The 20,344-nt window shown below is 33.6% G+C and overlaps 1 protein-coding gene and 1 pseudogene across 1 annotated transcript; one reads left to right on the plus strand and one right to left on the minus strand.

Annotated features, from left to right (window-relative positions):
* Positions 1-1,563: 1,563 nt before the first annotated feature.
* On the minus strand, positions 1,564-4,121 carry LOC113738983 (galactinol--sucrose galactosyltransferase-like; annotated as a pseudogene).
* A 5,421-nt stretch (positions 4,122-9,542) lies between these two features.
* Positions 9,543-9,956, plus strand: LOC113738984 (self-incompatibility protein S1-like). The gene has a single exon (XM_027266240.1). It carries the CDS (start codon positions 9,543-9,545, stop codon positions 9,954-9,956), a length of 414 nt encoding a protein of 137 aa, XP_027122041.1.
* Positions 9,957-20,344: the final 10,388 nt, after the last annotated feature.

Genomic DNA, 20,344 nt, shown 5'->3' on the forward strand with positions numbered 1-20,344 from the left:
AAATTAATAATGTTTCTAATTAATTCTTCTATTATACTTTGGATAATGGTAAGAATATAAAAATGATTGTCAACATGGGGATGGTGTCTTTAATTATTTGAGATATTGAGGAGGAAAAAGTGTAAAGAAAAATATTACACCCTTTTACTTTATTCACTAGTCCTGCTAGGACACCATAAAATTTATCATTTACTATATTCTTTGTGGTTTAAAGCAAATTCATTGGTAAAAAATGAGAAGTTCATAACTGTCATTGTCAAATTCAAAGAGTGAATTTTAAGGATCTAAACTAAAGAGCAAACGATCAAAGTGTAAATATTTCTCTCTCGTAAAAGCATGAAATTTTTTGGCATCTGTAGAAGTCACAGAAAAGATTGATCGTAAGGATTTATGTATATGAAAGACATTAAAAGCAACCCACACAGGCAGGAATACTACTAACAAATCATCCCACAAACTAACCCCTAAATAGTAGGAGAAGAAGCTCACACATTGTAAGATTTGAATCGAGTTAAACCGAATTTCAATTTAATTTTATCAAATTCGAACTCGAGTTTGAACTCGGCGAGCTCTCAATGTAAAGCTCGAGCTCAAGTTAAAAAAATAAAAAATAATTATTTTATTTTTTTAATAATTTTTCTTAACAAGTAATAAAATATTATGGACATATATGAAATTTCTCTATTAAAATAAAAAATAATATATATATATATATATATATATATATATATATATATATATATATATATATCGAGCCGACTCGTAAGTTAACGAGTTTAGTAATTTTAAGTTTGAGTTTGAACTCGAACTTGAGCTCGACTTGGTCAGTTCGAGTTCAACTCGAATTCGATGTTAATTGATCGTGAGTTGAGTTTTGACTCAAACTGCTCACGATTGATTTGCTAATAACTCGAATCATGTGCAACCCTAACTGTGACAATACTAAAAATCAAGTGAAAGATGTAAATTTTAGGAGTCCAAACTAATTACTAACAAATATCACAGAATGTTAATTTCTTTGACATAAGAACATTACACTTTGGCATAATGGAAAAAGAAAAGAGTGAAAGTACAAAAGTTGATAGTTACCAAGTCCACAACATCACACATTAAATAGAAATGCGAATTCTAAGAGCCAGATAAGTAACAAACAATCTCAAAGTATAAATTTCACGTCACAAGAATATTAACTCAAACATTTAATGACTGCTAACTAGCCACAAAATATCAATTTCTCTGACATAAGAGCATCACACATTTGGTGTAATGGAAAAAGAAGAGTGAAAGTGCAAAAGTTCATAATTGTTACATCGACAACATCCACAATAACTACTAATGTATATTCCAAGAGTTTAGACTAGGTAACCAACAATCTAAAACTATAAATTTTCACGTCGCAAGAATATAAACTCAAACATTTAGTGAGTGGCAGCTAGCCATAATGATTTTTCTTCATCACGAACCAAATTAGTATATATAGTCCATTGTCCTTAATTGGCATTCTCTAATTTATTAATTTGGCTAAATAGAAAAGCATAACTAAATGTGAGAATAATATATTATTCAGGTTAGCTTACCAACACGTCCAAGAGCTATGGCCTCTGTTCCAAGATAAAAGATATCATTGCAGTGCTCCTAAAGCTTTAAATTGCTTTCTCACTGAAGCTTTTAAGGCTTTATAGTAAGCTTTAGCAAGCTCAACTCGAAACCAATAGAATGTTTCTGTAGTTTTAATACTATATTAATCTTAATTTGCTATTAAGTCCGTTGTTTTACAAGCCATGTTGACATATACAAAGGATCTATGTCCCCCAAGCTCCTAAAAATACTAGCACTTAATTTGTCTGTATATAGCAAAACTCAATGATACATATCTTTCAATTTCTTTCCATTGTTGAATAAATTAATTTGCTCCTTTGAAGTATTCTTCTTCCATTTTTACTACATCTTTCTACTTCTTCCATTTTGTCTTTACATGGGGTCTAAGTCTCGTTTTCCTTTCATTTTCCTATTAAACCTGATTTGGAAAAGAGCAATCGTTTACTCTACATAACAGGGTGAGCCAATAATATTATTATCAATTACAGTCGATGCCCTCTACATTATCAACAACATGTCATATTAGAAGACCTAAAGATAGTAATCCATGCAAGAAGATTATAAGCCAGCCAATTATAAACATCCCTGTAAATATATGTAGTAGACCACTATGATCCAAAAGGATAAAAATGGAATAAAGGCATTATATTTTTTTTCTTTTGAGCAATAAATTAGCAATTTAAAAGTTTGATAACTTATTTGTATAACATCCACCTTGACCCCATCAATGCCAGCAGATCCAATATGTGAATGCAATCCTTCATACATCGCCCGAACTTCTTCTGGTGGGACCAGTCCAACTCCATTGTTGACAATTTTGTCCACAGCCAAATCTTCCATTGTCATCTGCAATCCCCGTGACAGTTTAGGACTAATGACCCTAGACTCAGGCATGTTTGGGACATTAGGTCTAATCCCATCCCAGTATCAAAACAATGCATGCCAAACATAAACATGCTCTACACTCCTAAAGTCCTCCTTAAGATCACTAATAAATGCACCCATGCCCTTATCATAGGGTACCCTAGAACTTGTATAGTCTCTAAATTTGTAATTTTCTTCAAATTTTACTAACCTACAAGGCATTTGTTCACCAGCTGAAGTCCTATTCATGCCTTTTTGGTCATTAACACCATCATCATCATGACAAATGGATTGCCATCCATCATCTATTAGGACCATTCCTGGAGGGAACCCACCCTCCACTAGGGTTTTTACCCCTTCCCTAACCCCTTTAGGGGTTACCTTAAGATAAAAGGCATCCCAAGTGCACCAACCAAATTTATCAACTATACCTGGTGGCTGTGTTTTCAAACTCGGACCGGACCGGCCGGTCCGACCGGTTGAACCGGGAACCGACCAAGTGTCCGGTCCGAGTTGGTCATCAGAACCGGGAGATTCAAGACCCGGTCACTCCGGTCAAAAACCGAGTTTGACCGGTACAAAACCGGAAAAACCGGTCCAACAGGAGCTTTTGTAAAAAAAGTTCAAATTTTTTTAATATTATGTTTTGGCCCCCTAAATTGTGAAAACTTATTAATATACCTCAAATATTTCATATTTTATAAATATTGTCCTAAAATTTGATGTTATTTTTCAATTAAATCCATAATTTTAATTCTAAACTTGTTAATGTTTATTAAATAATATAAATTGTTACTTGATTGTTCTAATTTCTTTGTATTTTCTTGTTAAATATATTTGAAACATCAAATATATATGAATATACATTTATTAATATCAATATGTTATTGGATATTTTATATACAATAATTTAATTTTTAAATAATTTTTATTTATGACGTCATCCGGTTCGACCCCTATCGACCCCCGGTCGAACCCATTGACCCCTGACCCCTGACCTCGGCCGAGTCGATATCCGGTCCGGTTCTGAAAACATAGCCTGGTGGACGCTTCTCCTCAAGAAGCTTAAAGGTCCCTAGACGGACCTTGATCACCTTCATTGCCTTCCTTACTAGATAAAATGGATCATCTCCAACGTGCGTGTACAGACAACTGCAAAAACGCGATCAGCAAACTTTGTTTGATCCACTCTCCAAGGAAATATCCAAGTAATCCTCCATGCCAGGCTGCAATGAAGCTCTAAAGGGTCCTTCAAGAATTGGAAGGAGAAGAACATAGGGGCGGCCATTGTCTGATTTATCAAGAATCATCATTTGTGTCTCATGTTCGACATCCTTACCAGAATTTCCAACCCAATGAGTGGTCCACCAGACTTTAAATCTAAATATGCTCATGAATCTTATGTTCTTGAGCTTACCAAGAGGGACCACATGGTGGCTTTTTGGTTCTATAGCATCAAATCCAATAAAACTGCGGACCATTTTTTTCTGGTTAAAGAAAAGCGGAGATGGTGTGGCAACAATGTTGGCAGGGACTTCAGTTAGAATTGGATGACCATTGGCTAGAAATTGTGTCCCTTCAAGAGTGATTGACAACGGTTTTTTATCATCACCAACCCCTATTACTTCAGGGGCACCTTTGCCCAAGCTAGGAGCCATAACTGTTAAGGAATCCAGAAACTGGTTTTGAGCATATAAGTAGAAAAGTAGAAAAGAAAGGAGCTATTTAAATTCTTTGGAATGAAATGTTGTGATCAATGCAAGACTGGAGAGGGGTTTATATAGACATTTGTGGGGGGAAATCGAATCTAGAGGTATGTGATCAAGTACGAAAAAATAATTTCTGAAGGTATGGTTGTGGTATAGTGATTTGTGGAACAACCAACAAGTTGGCTACAGAGAGATTTGCTTTCAAGGCCATAGGGCCTTCTAGTAGCTAAGCCAGCGCTGCCGTGTGAGATTGATGGTCATTTGGGCGGTTAGAATAAAGTTAGTAGGACCAATTGAATTAGTATAATAGTATGTGCCCAAGAAAATACATTTTGGATTGTCATTTTTTCTAAAAAAAATTTTTTGCATTTTTTATAAACACCATTTCAATCAACTTTTTATCTTATATTTATTAACTCGCTATAATATATTTTTCTATAAAATTTTCAAAAAATAATAATCCAAACAGGATATTAGTTTCTCCTTTTCCTTTTTTACCAACAAAACAAGAAGAAGATATTTAAATAGTGGAGAGTATGTGACTACAATATGTTAATAGACGTTCGAATAAACCAAATCACTTAGGCTATTCCTCTTTTCAGAAGAAAATCTATAGTTGATCTCAGAGGATAGTTTGGCCTAGAAAAAGAAAATAAATCTCAACCGTATAAGACCAAAAACGCCCTAAGATTTTCAATTTCTCTCCATCAACTTCATTCTCATAATCAATATCTACTGTATCTAACCTGATCCATTCATCCAAGGAGATAGAGAGTTTGATTAACTCAGCAATACCATCATCCCCTTTGACATCCAAAAGTTGCAATGGAGTGGATCCCAAAGATCCCATAACCCCACCTAGTTTAACATTCTGGCTCACGGAGGTCCAGTTCTTAGTAAACTGGGGCCTAATGCTTGAAGGTGCTTCTACATCTGACTAGCCACATTGAATCCTCAACCCTTCAATGGAGAGAGCTTCAAAATTACCCATTGCTAATGGAACAAGATCTTCCAAAGACACATAATCTGAATGTACTTTATCTGATATTGAGCCTAAGTTTGGAGCATTCTAACTGTGATCTATTACTTTTTGTGAATCTTTAAAGGGAGCTTCCTATTATGTCAGAAGAAATTAACGATGCAAGAAAATCCCTATCGCTTGCAGTAAGGTTCCAAATGATCCAAAGTCTGAGCAGGAACGAAGCAGAGCAAAAGGAAACAACAAAAGCAACTAAAATGTTACATGGATACAAGCCAACATCCACTAAGAGAATGAACATATTTCCTACAGCCAGCTCAATAATGACCGAACGCACAGTATACAATATAGCGCCACACAGTCACCAACAACAGCACCCACTAACATGCACCCGATTCAATAAACCCCACTAGGAGCACCCACTGAACAATAGTTATTGGCACCACCGTAATAAAAGGCCCCTCAAATTGATGAAAATTACTGCAATAACCGGACCACAATTGCTATGGTAACTTGAGCTTGGTACTTTTATATCTGGTAAGATATACAATCGCTTTATCTTGTAGCACTGTATTTTTCAATATCTTTCATGATTTGGTTGTCGGCCCTGGCATGAGAATCATCCAAAAAAAGGAAAAAGTATATCCAAGAGATGATCAACTGTACAAAGCTTGGGACATTCAAGAAAATCTTGCTTCTTACTAATTCCAAAAAGTATATAAAGTAGAGGCACCTTCGAGGCTTGAGTAAAGGTCTATGTTTAACTAAAGTTCTCCTTGAATTAAGGGACAGATTGTGAATCAAAAGTGTTGGATTAATTCCTTCAAAACAAAAAAAAGGTGTAGGAGTAATTTGGTTCATGGCAAGATGGAATTCAAACATGCATGGTAGAAAAATTTTACCTTATGCTCCCCTTCTATGAATTCGAGTTTTTGCAATTACAGATACCAATTATATCCTATAATTTAGACACTAAAGCAACAAAATATGAAAATGTAATAATCTTTTCACTTGTTAATAAATATGCCTCATCATTACTCCATCCATTCAATTTCAAATTCACCATATTTAAACTATTAATTGTATGGACCAACTGCAATTACAGGAGCCCCTTCCCTATTCTTTCTGTCACAATAGTGAATGTAAAGGAATACAAATTTAAATTAGGCTCTTACAAGAATTATAATTTACCCCATAAAAAAGTTATTTTTTATTACAACTCACCCTCCTAAGAGTTAGCACATACAAATTTCACCCTCGCAACTCTCAAAGTTTGTATCTAATGCCGGTCTCAAAGATTGTTGACCCCATTTACACGTGAAACAAGTTATCTCCATTTACACGTGAAACAAGTTATCTCCATTTTTTTTTTTTTTGCGTTAGATTAATAACGTTGGTAGAAGGACAACATGCATATATTAAGGGGAGAGAATAGCAGCTCACACCCACCATATATCAGTTGCTTTCCATTATATATTTTCCCCACTTTTGGGGACTTTTGTCAGTTAATTTACCCTGAGATTCAAGGATCCTACTTCATATATAGGTGTCAAGAACAAAAACACACACAGCTGATGGAAAGATGCCACGTTCAAGTGTTGGATATTTTAATAAAAATATCATTATTATTTTGAATTCATTCACATGCTTATTTTGAATTCAAATGCAATGAGTTACAAATTTTGAAATGAATTTTCAGTTACAAGATCACCATTAAAAATGTAACTTATGAGATTTATATCTTGTTTTTGTAACCTATGTAATGATTAGGTTTTAAGAATTGATTTATTAAATTTTGACTATTATACAATGACCTAGACCTTTTCAAATTTTGTAACTGAAAAATATGATACATTTATTCCATTTAATGGTGGTATTCTAATACTCCTAAAATTTTAGCCTATAAATAGAGGCCACTATCAACCAAGTTTGATACACTTTTCTTGCTATCTCAAAAAACTATCTTCCTCTCACTTCTATTGGGCATTAGTTAGGTGTTGAGAAGAGTTTTAACTTCTCTAAATTGTGTAGATTTAGTAGAAGCAACAGCATAGGCTGGGCTGTTGTATCCCAGAGGCGACGTGCCATCAACCTTCTACACCGGGTCTAATCCTGAGAGGGGCGCGAATCGTCTTAAGAGAGCGATTTAGTCCGCGCCTCACCTAACTAAAATTACTTTACTTCTCTTTCTTTAACTTTTGTTTTGCAGGTTGATCGGACATATCAAGTTCTAAAGGAACAACATCAAGAACTCTTTCAATAAGACTTGGGATTGTAATATTTCATCTTCTTGGGTTTGTATGAAGAGAAGTTGAAATAGTCAAATAGTGATATTGACAATTTGACATTTAATGTAAATATTTAAAATTTTCCCCATTCTCCAACCTCAAGTGCTGCCACTCCATTCTTGTGACTAGAGATGTAACCAAATCGAGTCTGGATACTCGTGGTACTTGAGCTCGACTCGACACTAGGGAGGCACTGCTCAAAATCGAGCGAGCAGTAGAAATGGAAATCGAATTCGAGCTCAAAGAATTGTTTAAAAAATCAAGATCGACTCGATTATACTCGATTTTCTTGCGAGTATGATCAAACTCAAGTCAAATTCTTGAATCTGAGGTCCTTATCCAATTCCAGAAATGCACAATTTTAATTTTTACTTATCAAATTGTTTTTTCGATTCAAAATGATTATAGGACCTATAAATATTTTAAAGTCATAGCCAATATTCTGGTAATTTATACAACTCCCAAACTTAAAAGAGTAAAAATTTAATAATTAAATATATAATTTTAATTAATTATTTGGTGCTCGATAAGGGTCGATGAGCCTTCAACCCTAAAAGATAATACTCAGACTCGAATCGAAGTACTATTGAGACACCTGAGCTTGACTCACACTTGGGACTCACACTTGGCTCCGAGTGCGAGTCGAGTTCTTTGCCAAACTACTCGCGAGTAACTCGGTTCGATTACATCTTGTGACCACCTGTTTTTGCTATTTTTTGGAGTTTGTGGATTATTTGTTTTAATTGAAAATTTCCGTACAAGAAGGAGGGACGTCACTCTAGAAATTTAATTGAATAATATAAATTTTTTTGATGAAGGTGGACATACCCTACCTCCCACAAGTGGGAAGCAACTAAAAAAGGAGTATTATTTCCTTGCATATTTTATTTGAAAATAATATTTTTAGTCCATATTGTTTCCGACTATGAATGTATTTCAAGTTTTTCTTTTGATACAAGGATCAGGCACTATGAATATACTATAGATTAGATTTTTTTTTTCTCATGTGTAATTATTTAGTGCCTAATTCCTTATACAAAATTTCTTCTTTATGCTAATCTACAAGTTTCTAGCTAGCTCCATGTATTATTAAGTGATTACGTACATACCCTATTCAGCTAAAGATAATGCACCGTTTAAATTGGAGAGTAAGAATCTATTAATGTGACAGAAATTTATAATTATGAAGACTCTAGTAGATTTATAATTATTAATTTTGTGGAATTCGTAACATCAAACCATGTGCTGTAGTTGACTAATAAGTATTACTTCATCTGTCACATTTTACTATGCAAATCGTCATTTTTGCTTATCTACGCAGAACATCAAACTTAAAGAGCATTGATTTTAGAATTCTTCAAAATTTCCTTTATTCACTAACCGTCAAATTTAAAGAGCATTGATTTTTGAATTCTTAAAATTTTGAGAACACCTGTGCAGGCAATCAAATAGCTTGTTTAACAGCAAATCAGAACATATGAGTTATTTTGAAAAATCTAATTTCATTAATCAACTCCATTAAATTAGCTTTTAGAAATCAGAGAGCATTCAAAACCAGTCCTAAGTACTAGAATGTTAACAAAAGTGACTGCAGATTTAAATATTGAATTGGGTATAATTTAGATGTAATAACGAGTTGGTACCGATAAGAAATTTTCTTAATAGGAAATGTGAATTTCAAGAATCCAAACCAACGTAATAAAGAATCAGAAGATGATAATTTGTGATAAGTATTAGGCCTATATATATACATACATACATATATGTGGAAGACATAAAAGATTGAAACAGAGGCAGCTAGCCACAATGTTTCACAGTCAATGTATTGCTCACATGTTATCTTCATCTAAAGTCCTAGCTACACCACCTATCAAAAGAAAATTAAGTCTCGTATTAATTGCAAATTGTATGCATTTCCTCTTTCAAATAGGTTTTACTCCAAATGCGTCATCCATGGTTCTTCGCAATTACTATCCTTCCATAAAAGCCAAAAAACTTGTCTATAAAATGAGACCACAAAGAACTCATATATATCCATATCTTTTGTTGAAGAACACAAATTTTCTCTTCTTGCCGACTTGAAGTAGATCGTTACTTGCAGTGATGAAGTATATCAGCGCATCGTTTTATTGCATTGTTTTACTACTATCAACATTCGCGATATTACGAAGCAGTGCAAATGTACATGTGCATATCCAGAACAGGCATGGACAAAACATCAACCTTCATTGCAAATCCAAGGATGATGATCTTGGCTACCACAATATGGAAAATGGAACTGAATATAGTTGGTCATTTCAACCCAATATTTGGGGCACAACATTGTTCTATTGTGCTGTGCTGATGGATCCTGATCCTGTATGGTACCATTTTGACGCCTATGATGATAGAAGAGACCGCTATAGGTGTCAGTCAGAGTGCTCATGGGCGATACTCCAAGATCACTCCTTGCTCGGATATAATCAGAAAACTGGCAATTGGGAGCGCTTCTTTTTTCGTTCAGATCGATTGCTTTAGAGACTATTTGGTTTGTATGATGAATATGTATTCAAGACAGCCTTGATTTGCATATGAGAAATGAAATTATAATGTCTCTGATTAATTCCTCTATTATAATTAGGATTAAAATTATGATTGTAAACGACATGGATGGTGTCTTTAATTGAGCAAGTAAGGAAGCAAAAAAAAAAAAAAAAAAAAAAAAGAGGAAGAAAAGAAATAATTTATACCCTTTTAGCTTTTCATTAATCCAGCCAGGACAACATGAAATTTGTCACCTATTGAGCCTATTTCCTGTGGTTAAGAGCACATAGTACTCATTGTTATATACTAAATGTCAATTTCAAGAATCCGAACTCAGTAGCAAACAATCGGGAAATAATAAATTTCTTTTTCATTAGAGCATTAATTAACCCTTTTGGTATCTGTGAAAGTCACAGAAAGATTGATAGTAAAGTTTGTGTTGTTTTCCATTTTTTTTTTTTTTGTGTAAGATTACAGGAAACTATACTATGAACAAATTGTCACTCAAACTAACCCAAAATTTTCGGTGGACATTACAATTCTGCAAGAACACAAACTAATATATAAATAGTACGAGAAGAAATTTGCACATAATGAGATCTGAACGTATAATCCCAATTGTCCCAAATGTCTCAATTTTAACTATTAGACTGAGCTATCATCAATAAAAGTAAGAAGCTCATAATTGTCATTATGCAATATTAGATAACAAGTAAAATTATGTGGATTTCAAGAATCTAAACTAATTATATTACTACAAAAAAATCAAAAAATGTTAATTTTTTTCGCATGAGATCATTAACGTTTCGGCATATATAAAATACACAAAATAGTGAAAGTAGAGAGTTCGCAGTTATCACATTAACAACATTGCACGTTAAATACAAATGTAAATTTCAAGAATCCCAACTTCTTCATCAAAAGAAGGGAAATCATTCAAAATGACTCTTACATTTTATAAAATGACTTTTTTCAGCCGTCACTTTTAAAAGTGTAATTTTACATCTCTTACAAATTCACATTATTCAAATTTAGTCTCTACCTAAGTTTCCAACTAATTTTTTTATCGGGACTCACCACGTGCCTTGTTGGTGATCATTTTTTAGGAACAAAATTATCAAATCAAATTTTATATAATCCGATCCATAGTCTCTCACATTTCACAAAATAAATTTTTTCGTCCCTCACGTTTTACAAAATGAATTTTTTTTATCCTTCATCGACCATATGTATAAATAGCTTTTTTTTAAAACACATGTATAAATTTATTTGATTTTACCTAAACAGTAAGAATAGCATGTAATATATCTCTATTTGATTTCATCTAAATAGGCTAATTATAGTTGTACACATGCTATTCAATAAATATATCCATGGGTTTAAACCTAAAAATTTTGTTTTAAAACCATGTATATATCTATTTGATTTTATCATGTGAACCTATTCATTATTAGTAGCCCTTTCTCTTTTGGTAATAATTCATTTAACGAGTTGTATCATACGGCCATCTAACTAATGGGTCCTAATTTGAATTCTATAATCATACTAACAAATTGTAGTTTAAATCCGAAATTTCTACTCATCACCTTTAATACCAACAGTTGAATTACATTCCCTGTGATTGTTTTAAAATTTGAAAATGCCAATCACTTACTTCTTTTTGTCATACTTTTCTTTTGTTTATTTTTTCTGTCCATGTTCAATTCGATATAAATACTTGATAATGTTCAGGATAAAATATCTTCTTTATTTTCAATTTTTGAGTAAAAAATGAACATGAATGAAAAACTGACAAATTTTTTAAAATTCATGTATATATCTATTTGATTTCAGTATGAATAACATTTAATATATCTCTATTTAATTTCGTCTGAACATGCTAATTGGAGTTGTATACATCCTATTCATATTATTCAGGTGAAATCAAATAAATATATATATGAATTTAAAAAATAAAAACTATTTGTACACATGATCAATGAGGGATGAAAAATTTATTTTATAAAATGTAAGAGACGAAAAAAATTCATTTTATAGAGGGAGAAAAAATTCATTTTATGAAATATAAGGGACTATGGATCGGATTATGTAAAATTTGATTTGACAATTTTACTCTCCAAAAATTATCCCGTGCAAGTCGCATGGTTGATTCCGACAAAAAACTAGTTGAAAATCTAGGTAGAGATCAAATTTGATCAATGTGAATTTGTAAGAGACAAAAAATTACATTTTAAAAGTGAGAGAAAAAAATTTATCTTACAAAATGTGAGAGACATTTTGAATGATTTTTCCTCATAAGAACATCAACTCAAACATTTAATGAGAGGACACCAGCCACAATCATTTTCTTCATCACTCACTATATTAGTATATAGTCTCTTGTTCCCAACCTAAAGCAAATCATTATCTGCAGAGATGAAGTGCATAAGTACATCTTTTTACTCCATTCTGCTACTATCAATTTATGAAACACTATGCACTTATGCAAAAGTACAAGTGCTTATTAAGAATGCACAAGTAAAAAATAATCAATCTACATTGCAAATCAAAGGACGACAATCTTAACTGCCAGATTCTTATAAATGGATCTTCGTACAATTGGGAATTTAAACCCAATATTTGGGCGACAACTAGGAATGGCAAGGGGGAGGGGTCCCCCACCCCGTTGCCTAAACATATCTCCTACCCCTCGTCACCCGCTCCTCCCACCTCACCCCACTTTCCCCGTGGATGCCCATAGGCGAAAAAGTCTATAATTAGTAAAATATTTAATTAGTAATTTAGTATAAATATATAATTAGTAAAAAGAATATAATAAAATAAATGTATAATTAGTAAAAATTATAATTAGTAATTTAGTATAAATATATTAGTCTAAATAATCAATAATTTGTATTAATATAAATATATAATTATTAGTATAACTAATAATCTTAAATATATTATGTATATAATTAATATATATATTATTTTTATTTAAGCTGGGGACGGGACAAGGGATGGAGCGGGGTTACAATCCCCCGTCCCTTGCCCTATTTTTTAACCGGGGGGGGAGCATTTTACCCCCCATCTTGCCCCATCCCCCGCCTTAATAACTCCCGTGGGGCCGGTACTCACGGGTACTCGCCCCTACCGGCTCCAATTGCCATTCCTGAGGACAATATTGTTCTTTTGCAACGTATTGTTTGATTCCGTTCCTAGATTGTGCTATTTTGTTGCCTATAGTCGAAAAAAGAGATTGTTATGTATGTAATGCCTATTGTTGGTGGTAGGTAATTGAAGGTCACTAGCCACGTCAAGTAAATGTGCAATTTGACGGATGGATATACTACAATTTAATTTCAAAATGATAGCTTTGGAGAGCATTTTGTAGTAAATGTAATTTCAAGGCACCTTTGATTGGTGCTTGGGGAATAAAAAATGATATGTTTCTAATCAGTTCCTTTTTTCACTTCAAACTATATGAGAATGTCAAAAGAAAAAAATCAAAAGGGGCTCATTATGTAAGGAAATTAAGTAGGGGAGACAAAGGTGTTAGTGTTGTATGTCCTAAATCTAATTAATTTGGAGTTGTATTTGCACTCCTATATTCATGCGACTTTAATCATGACATCTTTATCATTTTCGATTACATATATTGTTCTATATCTTTATCTTTATACTATAAAATAATGAGTTGTGGTTAAAGAGATTTGAATTTCAACTACATGGATAGGGATTTTTTGGAAATGTGGAATTAATGTTGTGGAGTATTTTTAAACCTTTTGGTACAACTGAAGGCAGTATGCCTTTAGGTATATTTATCAAAATGCCCTCATTTTGATATATTTAAAGTTTTGATTTATATAGATATCTGGGTATTTCTGGAACATGAAATTATTTTATAACCATTTTTGTATCGAATATAACTCATATAAACTAATGTGTTGGTATAATTATTGAAATAGTATTATAGACACATTTAATTGAAGTGTAACTTTTGTTGTGCAATTAACACAAAGGTATATTGACATTTTGTGCAATTAACATGTTGCTATATGAGTTGCTGGAACAAAGATTGTACTTAAGCCCAAGCTTTTATGTAGCAAAATAAGAGGAACATAACTGATTAATTCCCTATGTCTTTTGGTTGGAATCATTGTATTTTCCATTCAAAATCGAAAAAAAAATTGCGTCTACTCCTTAGGTTCCATTCATTCACTTTTCATTATTGTAAGCCATTTTCATAGATTAACAACAACTAAAATGACTTGTAAATGGTGATCAAACATTCACAAGTGTTAAAGCATGAGCAAATAAACTAGCAAGTACAAGATATAGCAATAATCAACTTTATTCAACCATAGTCAAGGCACAAATAGCTTCATCTATCCCTAAAACAAGAAGATTTAGCTAGACATGGTCGATTTAACAATCAAGCTCATATCTCTAATGTAACAAAGCATTAGTGAGACAAATAAAGAGAGTAAAGAGGAAGAAATGCTCATTCAAATGAAGAAACATGATCTTCAAGCTCCATCATCTTCATTGCCATAAAAAATCCTTTAATACATCAAGAGTTCTTCAAGTTCTTCAATAGAAATGAAAACTAAACTAAAACTATCACTAAGCTAAGCTAGAGAGAAAAGAAAGGAAAGTTCTATTTCTTGTCTTCAATTTTTTTTTCCAATTCTTCTTTCTCTCTTCAATTATGTGCTTTTTTTTCTACATGTTTCCTCATTTCTTGTTCCAAAAATGCCCTTCATTGGAATCTTCAATATTCCTTCTTCAAGTGTAAGATGCTTTGCCAAATTCCACTTGGAATTTGTTGTGAAACAAGAGTAAAAAAAGTAAGTGTGAAATGTATACAAGTTGTTCTGCAAATTGCAGAAGAAAGAGAAAGATCTAGGTGACGGGTGTTTACTTTAAGTGCAAGTTTAATTCCGAATTATACCCATTTTACTGCAAGTATACAGGCCAAAATTGTAATATTGGGTATGTATCGGGTCGATCCCACGAGGAGCAATTAAACAATTATTAGATACTAATTTACTCTATTATTTAGACTCACAATAACTTTGAGGAGAAAATTCAGAAGTTAATTCAACTACCAAATTCTTAACTAGATAAATGCAATTTCACAAAAGGACTAGAATTCACTAAATATTAAGATCTAGGGATGTAGATTCCACATATAATACAAAAGATCTAAAACGAATGTATTTAACACTTGTTACTACTCTTGTTTAACAAAGGATTCATTTCCAACAATACCAAAATCACATTCTCATGATAATAATGGGTTAAAACAGATTAGTTTTTCCTAATCTCTTGGTAAATACTAAATCTGTTTTGTGCATACATGAAATGTAGATTTCATCCACTTGAATGTATTTCTATTCTCATGAATATACTCTTCAAGCTCTACTTGTCATTCTATTATTTTTACCATTTCTCAATGAGTAAAAACAACTACAACCTTGCTATTGGTGATCAAACAACAACAAGTAATCCAACATACACAAGTAGATAAGTTAATACAAGATATAACAAGTATAAATCACAATCACTTCATATCACTTGGCCATAAGCTTCATCTACTCCCTAGATAAAGGAAATTAGCTACTCATGAATGATGAAACACTCATAACTTCATTAATGCAAATCATCATGAATTTACAAATACAAAAAGAGTAAAGAAAGTCTTAGCCAAGATATGGTGAAGCCTTCCAAAAATCTCCTTGTCTTCAACTTAGATGATTACAAGATGAAACCTCAATTGTCCCTTTTGCAAGTACCTAGCTAGAGAGACTATGTTTTTTTAGTGAGGACACTAGCTACGAATGGATGTCCAGACCTCCCTCAGTGTCTCTGCATAAAAACTACTCAAAGGCTCCCTTTTTCCAAGTCAAATTCTAACCTTTGATTCCCAAATCTCCACTTTGTTAGCATAGTCAAAAACCAATATTTTTGACTTGAAAATAAGCCCCCTTTCTTGCCCTTTTGTCTTCTGAGGCATGTGCACCGAATTCTCTTGCAGATTGTAGCTGGAAAGTAGTTTGAACATAAGAGAATTGATTGAGCAAATTGCAGAATTACGGCCAGAAAACGCGCCTACACAAAACGCGGTTACAAGTCACGTTTTGTGTACTCGCGTATTCACTTTGGCCTTACTTCATCTGCGATTTTCTCTATCATAAAGGCCGAACTGGCTTTTGTACAAAACACCAAAGTTGTAACCCTTTGAGTTAGCTTTCCAATACTCTAAAAATCATCCAGATCGAAGTTGTCTAGCCTGAGATATGACCAAAATACCAAAACCTGGTAAAACCCCTGTTTCAGATTCCGACCACAGAGTGCAGCTTCTGTATTCCGACATTTTTGTCCATGAAGATGGTAGAACTGGATTTTAATGTCTTCATACAAATTGTAGCTCTCTTTCTTAGCTTTAAATTGGTATAAAGATCACCTCAATCCGATCAGTGTAGCTCCAGATATAGTCGAAATACTGAAAAGTGTCAAAACTGTCTTGACTTGCATTTCCTTACTTAAACGTTTTTCACTTCATTTTTCTTTTTACCACTTTGAATTCATCACCAAATTTCTATTTTTCACTTCAATTAACATCCTTTGGTGATTGAATCATCATTCCTGCATAAAAATGAAGTTTTTACCATTAAAATCACTAAAACTGCAATATTATCCACTTTTACCAAAAATATATAATTTTACCAAAAACCTATTTATTTTATTTATAAAACTAAATAATCACTGAAAATTAACTAATAAAACACACTTAAAAATACGTAAAATAAACTCTTATCAAATACCCCCACACTTGAATCATTACTTGTCCTCAACCAATATAAAATTCCAACCATCAATGATCCAAAAATTTGAAAATAAACATATGTAGTATTTCAATTCCATTTCCTTGAATCAGGGTAAATAACCCTTATGTGATCTTTCAATTAACCTCAAGTACTCATCATATCAAGCAAAGAGGGGCCAAATATACCATAATTTTTACCAATTCAACTCAATTTCTTATTTTTATCCAATTTCGCAAGCAAGCAACTCCTATAGTCAATAAAGATGCTAACTAATCTCATGATCAACTTCTTATTTATTTAATTTTTTTTTGTTTTTTTTTTGTATATATTTTAAGGGTTAAATATTACTTAAGTTGTGAAAAATGCCTTTTGACGCGAAAATCAACATTTTTAGATGAAGATCCCCGGTTACTCAACATTTCACATACTCAAGTGGCTTTTCATACTCTTAATTTAAGTACCGTTTACGCGAAAGTCGACATTTGTAGATGAAGACTCCCGGTTACTAAGTACAAAAACTATTGGAGTAGAATAACCCCTTTTTTTTCTTTTTTTTTTAACATATATATATAATAAAATTCCCACTAAGAATAATCATGAGAAAAGTATGACACTTATTGACCATATTAATTTCTTATCTTATAAAATCAAATAAAAAGAAGAATTTTCATCAAATATGCAAAATGTAGGCATAATTTTCTCCACTTTACTAGATATACTTTCCTATTAGATGTAAAAAGTATAATCACATAAAAATCACTTCCAAATTCCATGAGAAAAGAAGTTTCAAAACCACATATATTTATTTCAAAAGGATAAGTGACAAAATTTTATTTATTTATTATGGTTAATAACATATATATGTATAAGGTTTTGGAAAAATTTGGACAGAGTCTCCCCTTAAAAGTGGACTAAAACTCCTTGCCAGCAACCACAAGAAACACAATTTAAGCACAAGAATTATATCGAACACCAAACACAACTAAAATCACAAGTACCACACATTTCTTCCCCCACACTTAGAATACACATTGTCCTCAATGTGTAGGGAAAGAAAAGAAAAGAAACAAAAGAAAGGAACAAGTGACTCCCCAAGTGAGATGACTGCGGTCCAGTGAAGCCTTGAATCATGAGTCATCGACCGCTCAACCATCTACAGTCAACGATCTACTAGTTACTGCCACAAGTTCCAATATTCAAAATAAGGAATGTAAGTTAACATTTTTCAAACAAAAGATAAAAATAACAAACAAACAAGCAAACAAAAGAAAAGCCAGCCAAAGGGCAGCCTCAATCATCCTCTTCATCGCCATCTTCATCATCATTGACGGGAGGTGGATATAAGCCTAGATGATGTTCAATGTGGTCCAGGCGAGTATCCATTCTGGCTAAGCGATGATCGATGTCATCTAAACGACCAAAGAGCCGCTGCCAGTTGGTTTATGGCGGAGGAGGAGGTGGTGCTGCAGTTGATGGACCAGCTCCATCGCGACCATGTCTAGCCTTCTGTCTCCGCTCCTGAACAGGGCGTGGAATGTCCCCCGTGCCAATACCAAGGCTACGAAGAGTAGTGATAGTCATCTCAACCCGTGGTGGAACAATCTCCCGCCTCATTCCTTCCAACGGAACCTCAAAACGTGGGAAGATTAAGGTTAGTAGACGAGGAAATGATAATTTGAAAGAAGTTGTCTTACGCTTCGCCGTAGACCGAATGTGGCTAATGATGATGTTAGGCAGCGAAATGCGAGCATATGGAGACGTCCGGTTATGGAACATGTAATCCAAGAAGTAGATATCGCTCTTGCGAACCTCCGTGTGCCCCGTCTTCTTAGGAATAACATTGTGAGCCATCATATAAATGATAAGACGATGACGAGGTTCGAACACATTCGCCAATATGGTCTCCTTCCTTGTAGAGCGAAAAGGTTGGTACTCGAGACCAAATCTGGCCATGGCCAATGATGGATCCCACCTCCTATTCGGGGGAACAAACTCCTTCTTCAGATCTACTGGACGTCCATCATCCATACACCCCAAAATAGCAGGCAAATCTTGACGTGACAAGGTGATTTGTCTTCCACGCACCCAGGACTCAACTATTTCTCCACTATGGCGCGCCTTACTTTCAATGTTGGCGTAAAACTCGCGCACCAAGTCTGGGTAGTAATGGTTTGGAAGGGTGAGAATCGGAGCCCATCCTAGCTGAGCAAAAGCCTCTGAGATGTTATACATCATCTCAACTGTTGGGTTGACATGCATCTCAAACAGGAATTCCAAGTTAGCATGCTCCTCATGCCATTCTTGATTCCTGCGAGTATTGAACCTAGCACTGTCAAATACCGATCTACCCGCTCCACGGGAGCTGCCCTCACCAGGCTGTCGACTAACCGGTGGCGGAGAAGGTGAACTCTCCTCCTCAGACACTTCCATTTCTTCATTAACCTCTCTCTCCTCACTACTAGAGGATGCAAGTACCACTCTTCTTCCCCTTGGCATAGTACCTAAAAGAAAATATTGTAATTAACCACATGTATTTAGACACAATGCACAAGTTGGCAATGAATATCTGAAAATGATCCAAATAATCTCTAAAGTGTCCTTACAAGTGATAATTCGTCCAATAACTAATGTAAAAGACCGAATCAAGAAGAGCCATAATTTTTGCCAAAAATTGTTCAAAATCACCAATTGAAACAAGATATTGAATAATTATAACCCAATAAGTGAAATTAACAACAATTATGATTATAACTATTTAGAATTAACAATAATAACAAGCCTTTAGCTATAATCATGTTTAAGCAAAAATTAAACCAATTAACTCACTAAATCAACCAAATTACTCCATATACACAATGCACATGCCCAAACATCATCAACTAACCATCCTTAACCATAATTAATCATCACCAATGGCTCAAAAACACCCTAACTTCATTTTCCGATTTCCTTCAAATATAGCAATTATGAATTTTATAAAGCAATAATGACCAACAAATTGCTACATTTAAACTCATAAACATACTTAAACAATCTCAATAAGCATGAATAAATTCAAAAATAGTCAAATACATCATCAAATTTTCAACATTAAAAGATGTCAGATAGCTCAGGATAAAAAATATAACTTTCTAAAATCAAAAGATTTGATGAAGAACTTACCTCAACCACGTAGAAGGATGTTTGGTGATGCTAAAATTGCAAAAAGCCCTATGAAACAAACTCCAATTGACCTCCAATTGAAGAAATTAGAGTTGAAAAACCCCAACCTTCAATCCTTCAAAAACTGAATTTAAGGTGTTTTTCTTGGATTTTAATCAGTTAAAAAGGTTGTATGAAGCTCAAAAGGTGTTGGGTTGATGATTTCTAGCAAGATTATGGAGTAAAAATGAAGAATTACGAGTTGGGTAGAAAGGAAGAGGAAAAACGCGCCTGGAAAATGGAGAAGAGGAAGAAATGAAGCTGAAATCGCGTTTCTAGAAGCTATATTCGGTCACATAAAACGCGAGTATAAACGCCCCTTCAACTCGCGTTTCTGAAGCCGCGTTTTGTTCCCAAATGTTGCAGCAC

Source organism: Coffea arabica, chromosome 4c (genome assembly GCF_036785885.1).
Source record: "Coffea arabica cultivar ET-39 chromosome 4c, Coffea Arabica ET-39 HiFi, whole genome shotgun sequence".
Lineage (NCBI taxonomy): Eukaryota > Viridiplantae > Streptophyta > Magnoliopsida > Gentianales > Rubiaceae > Coffea > Coffea arabica.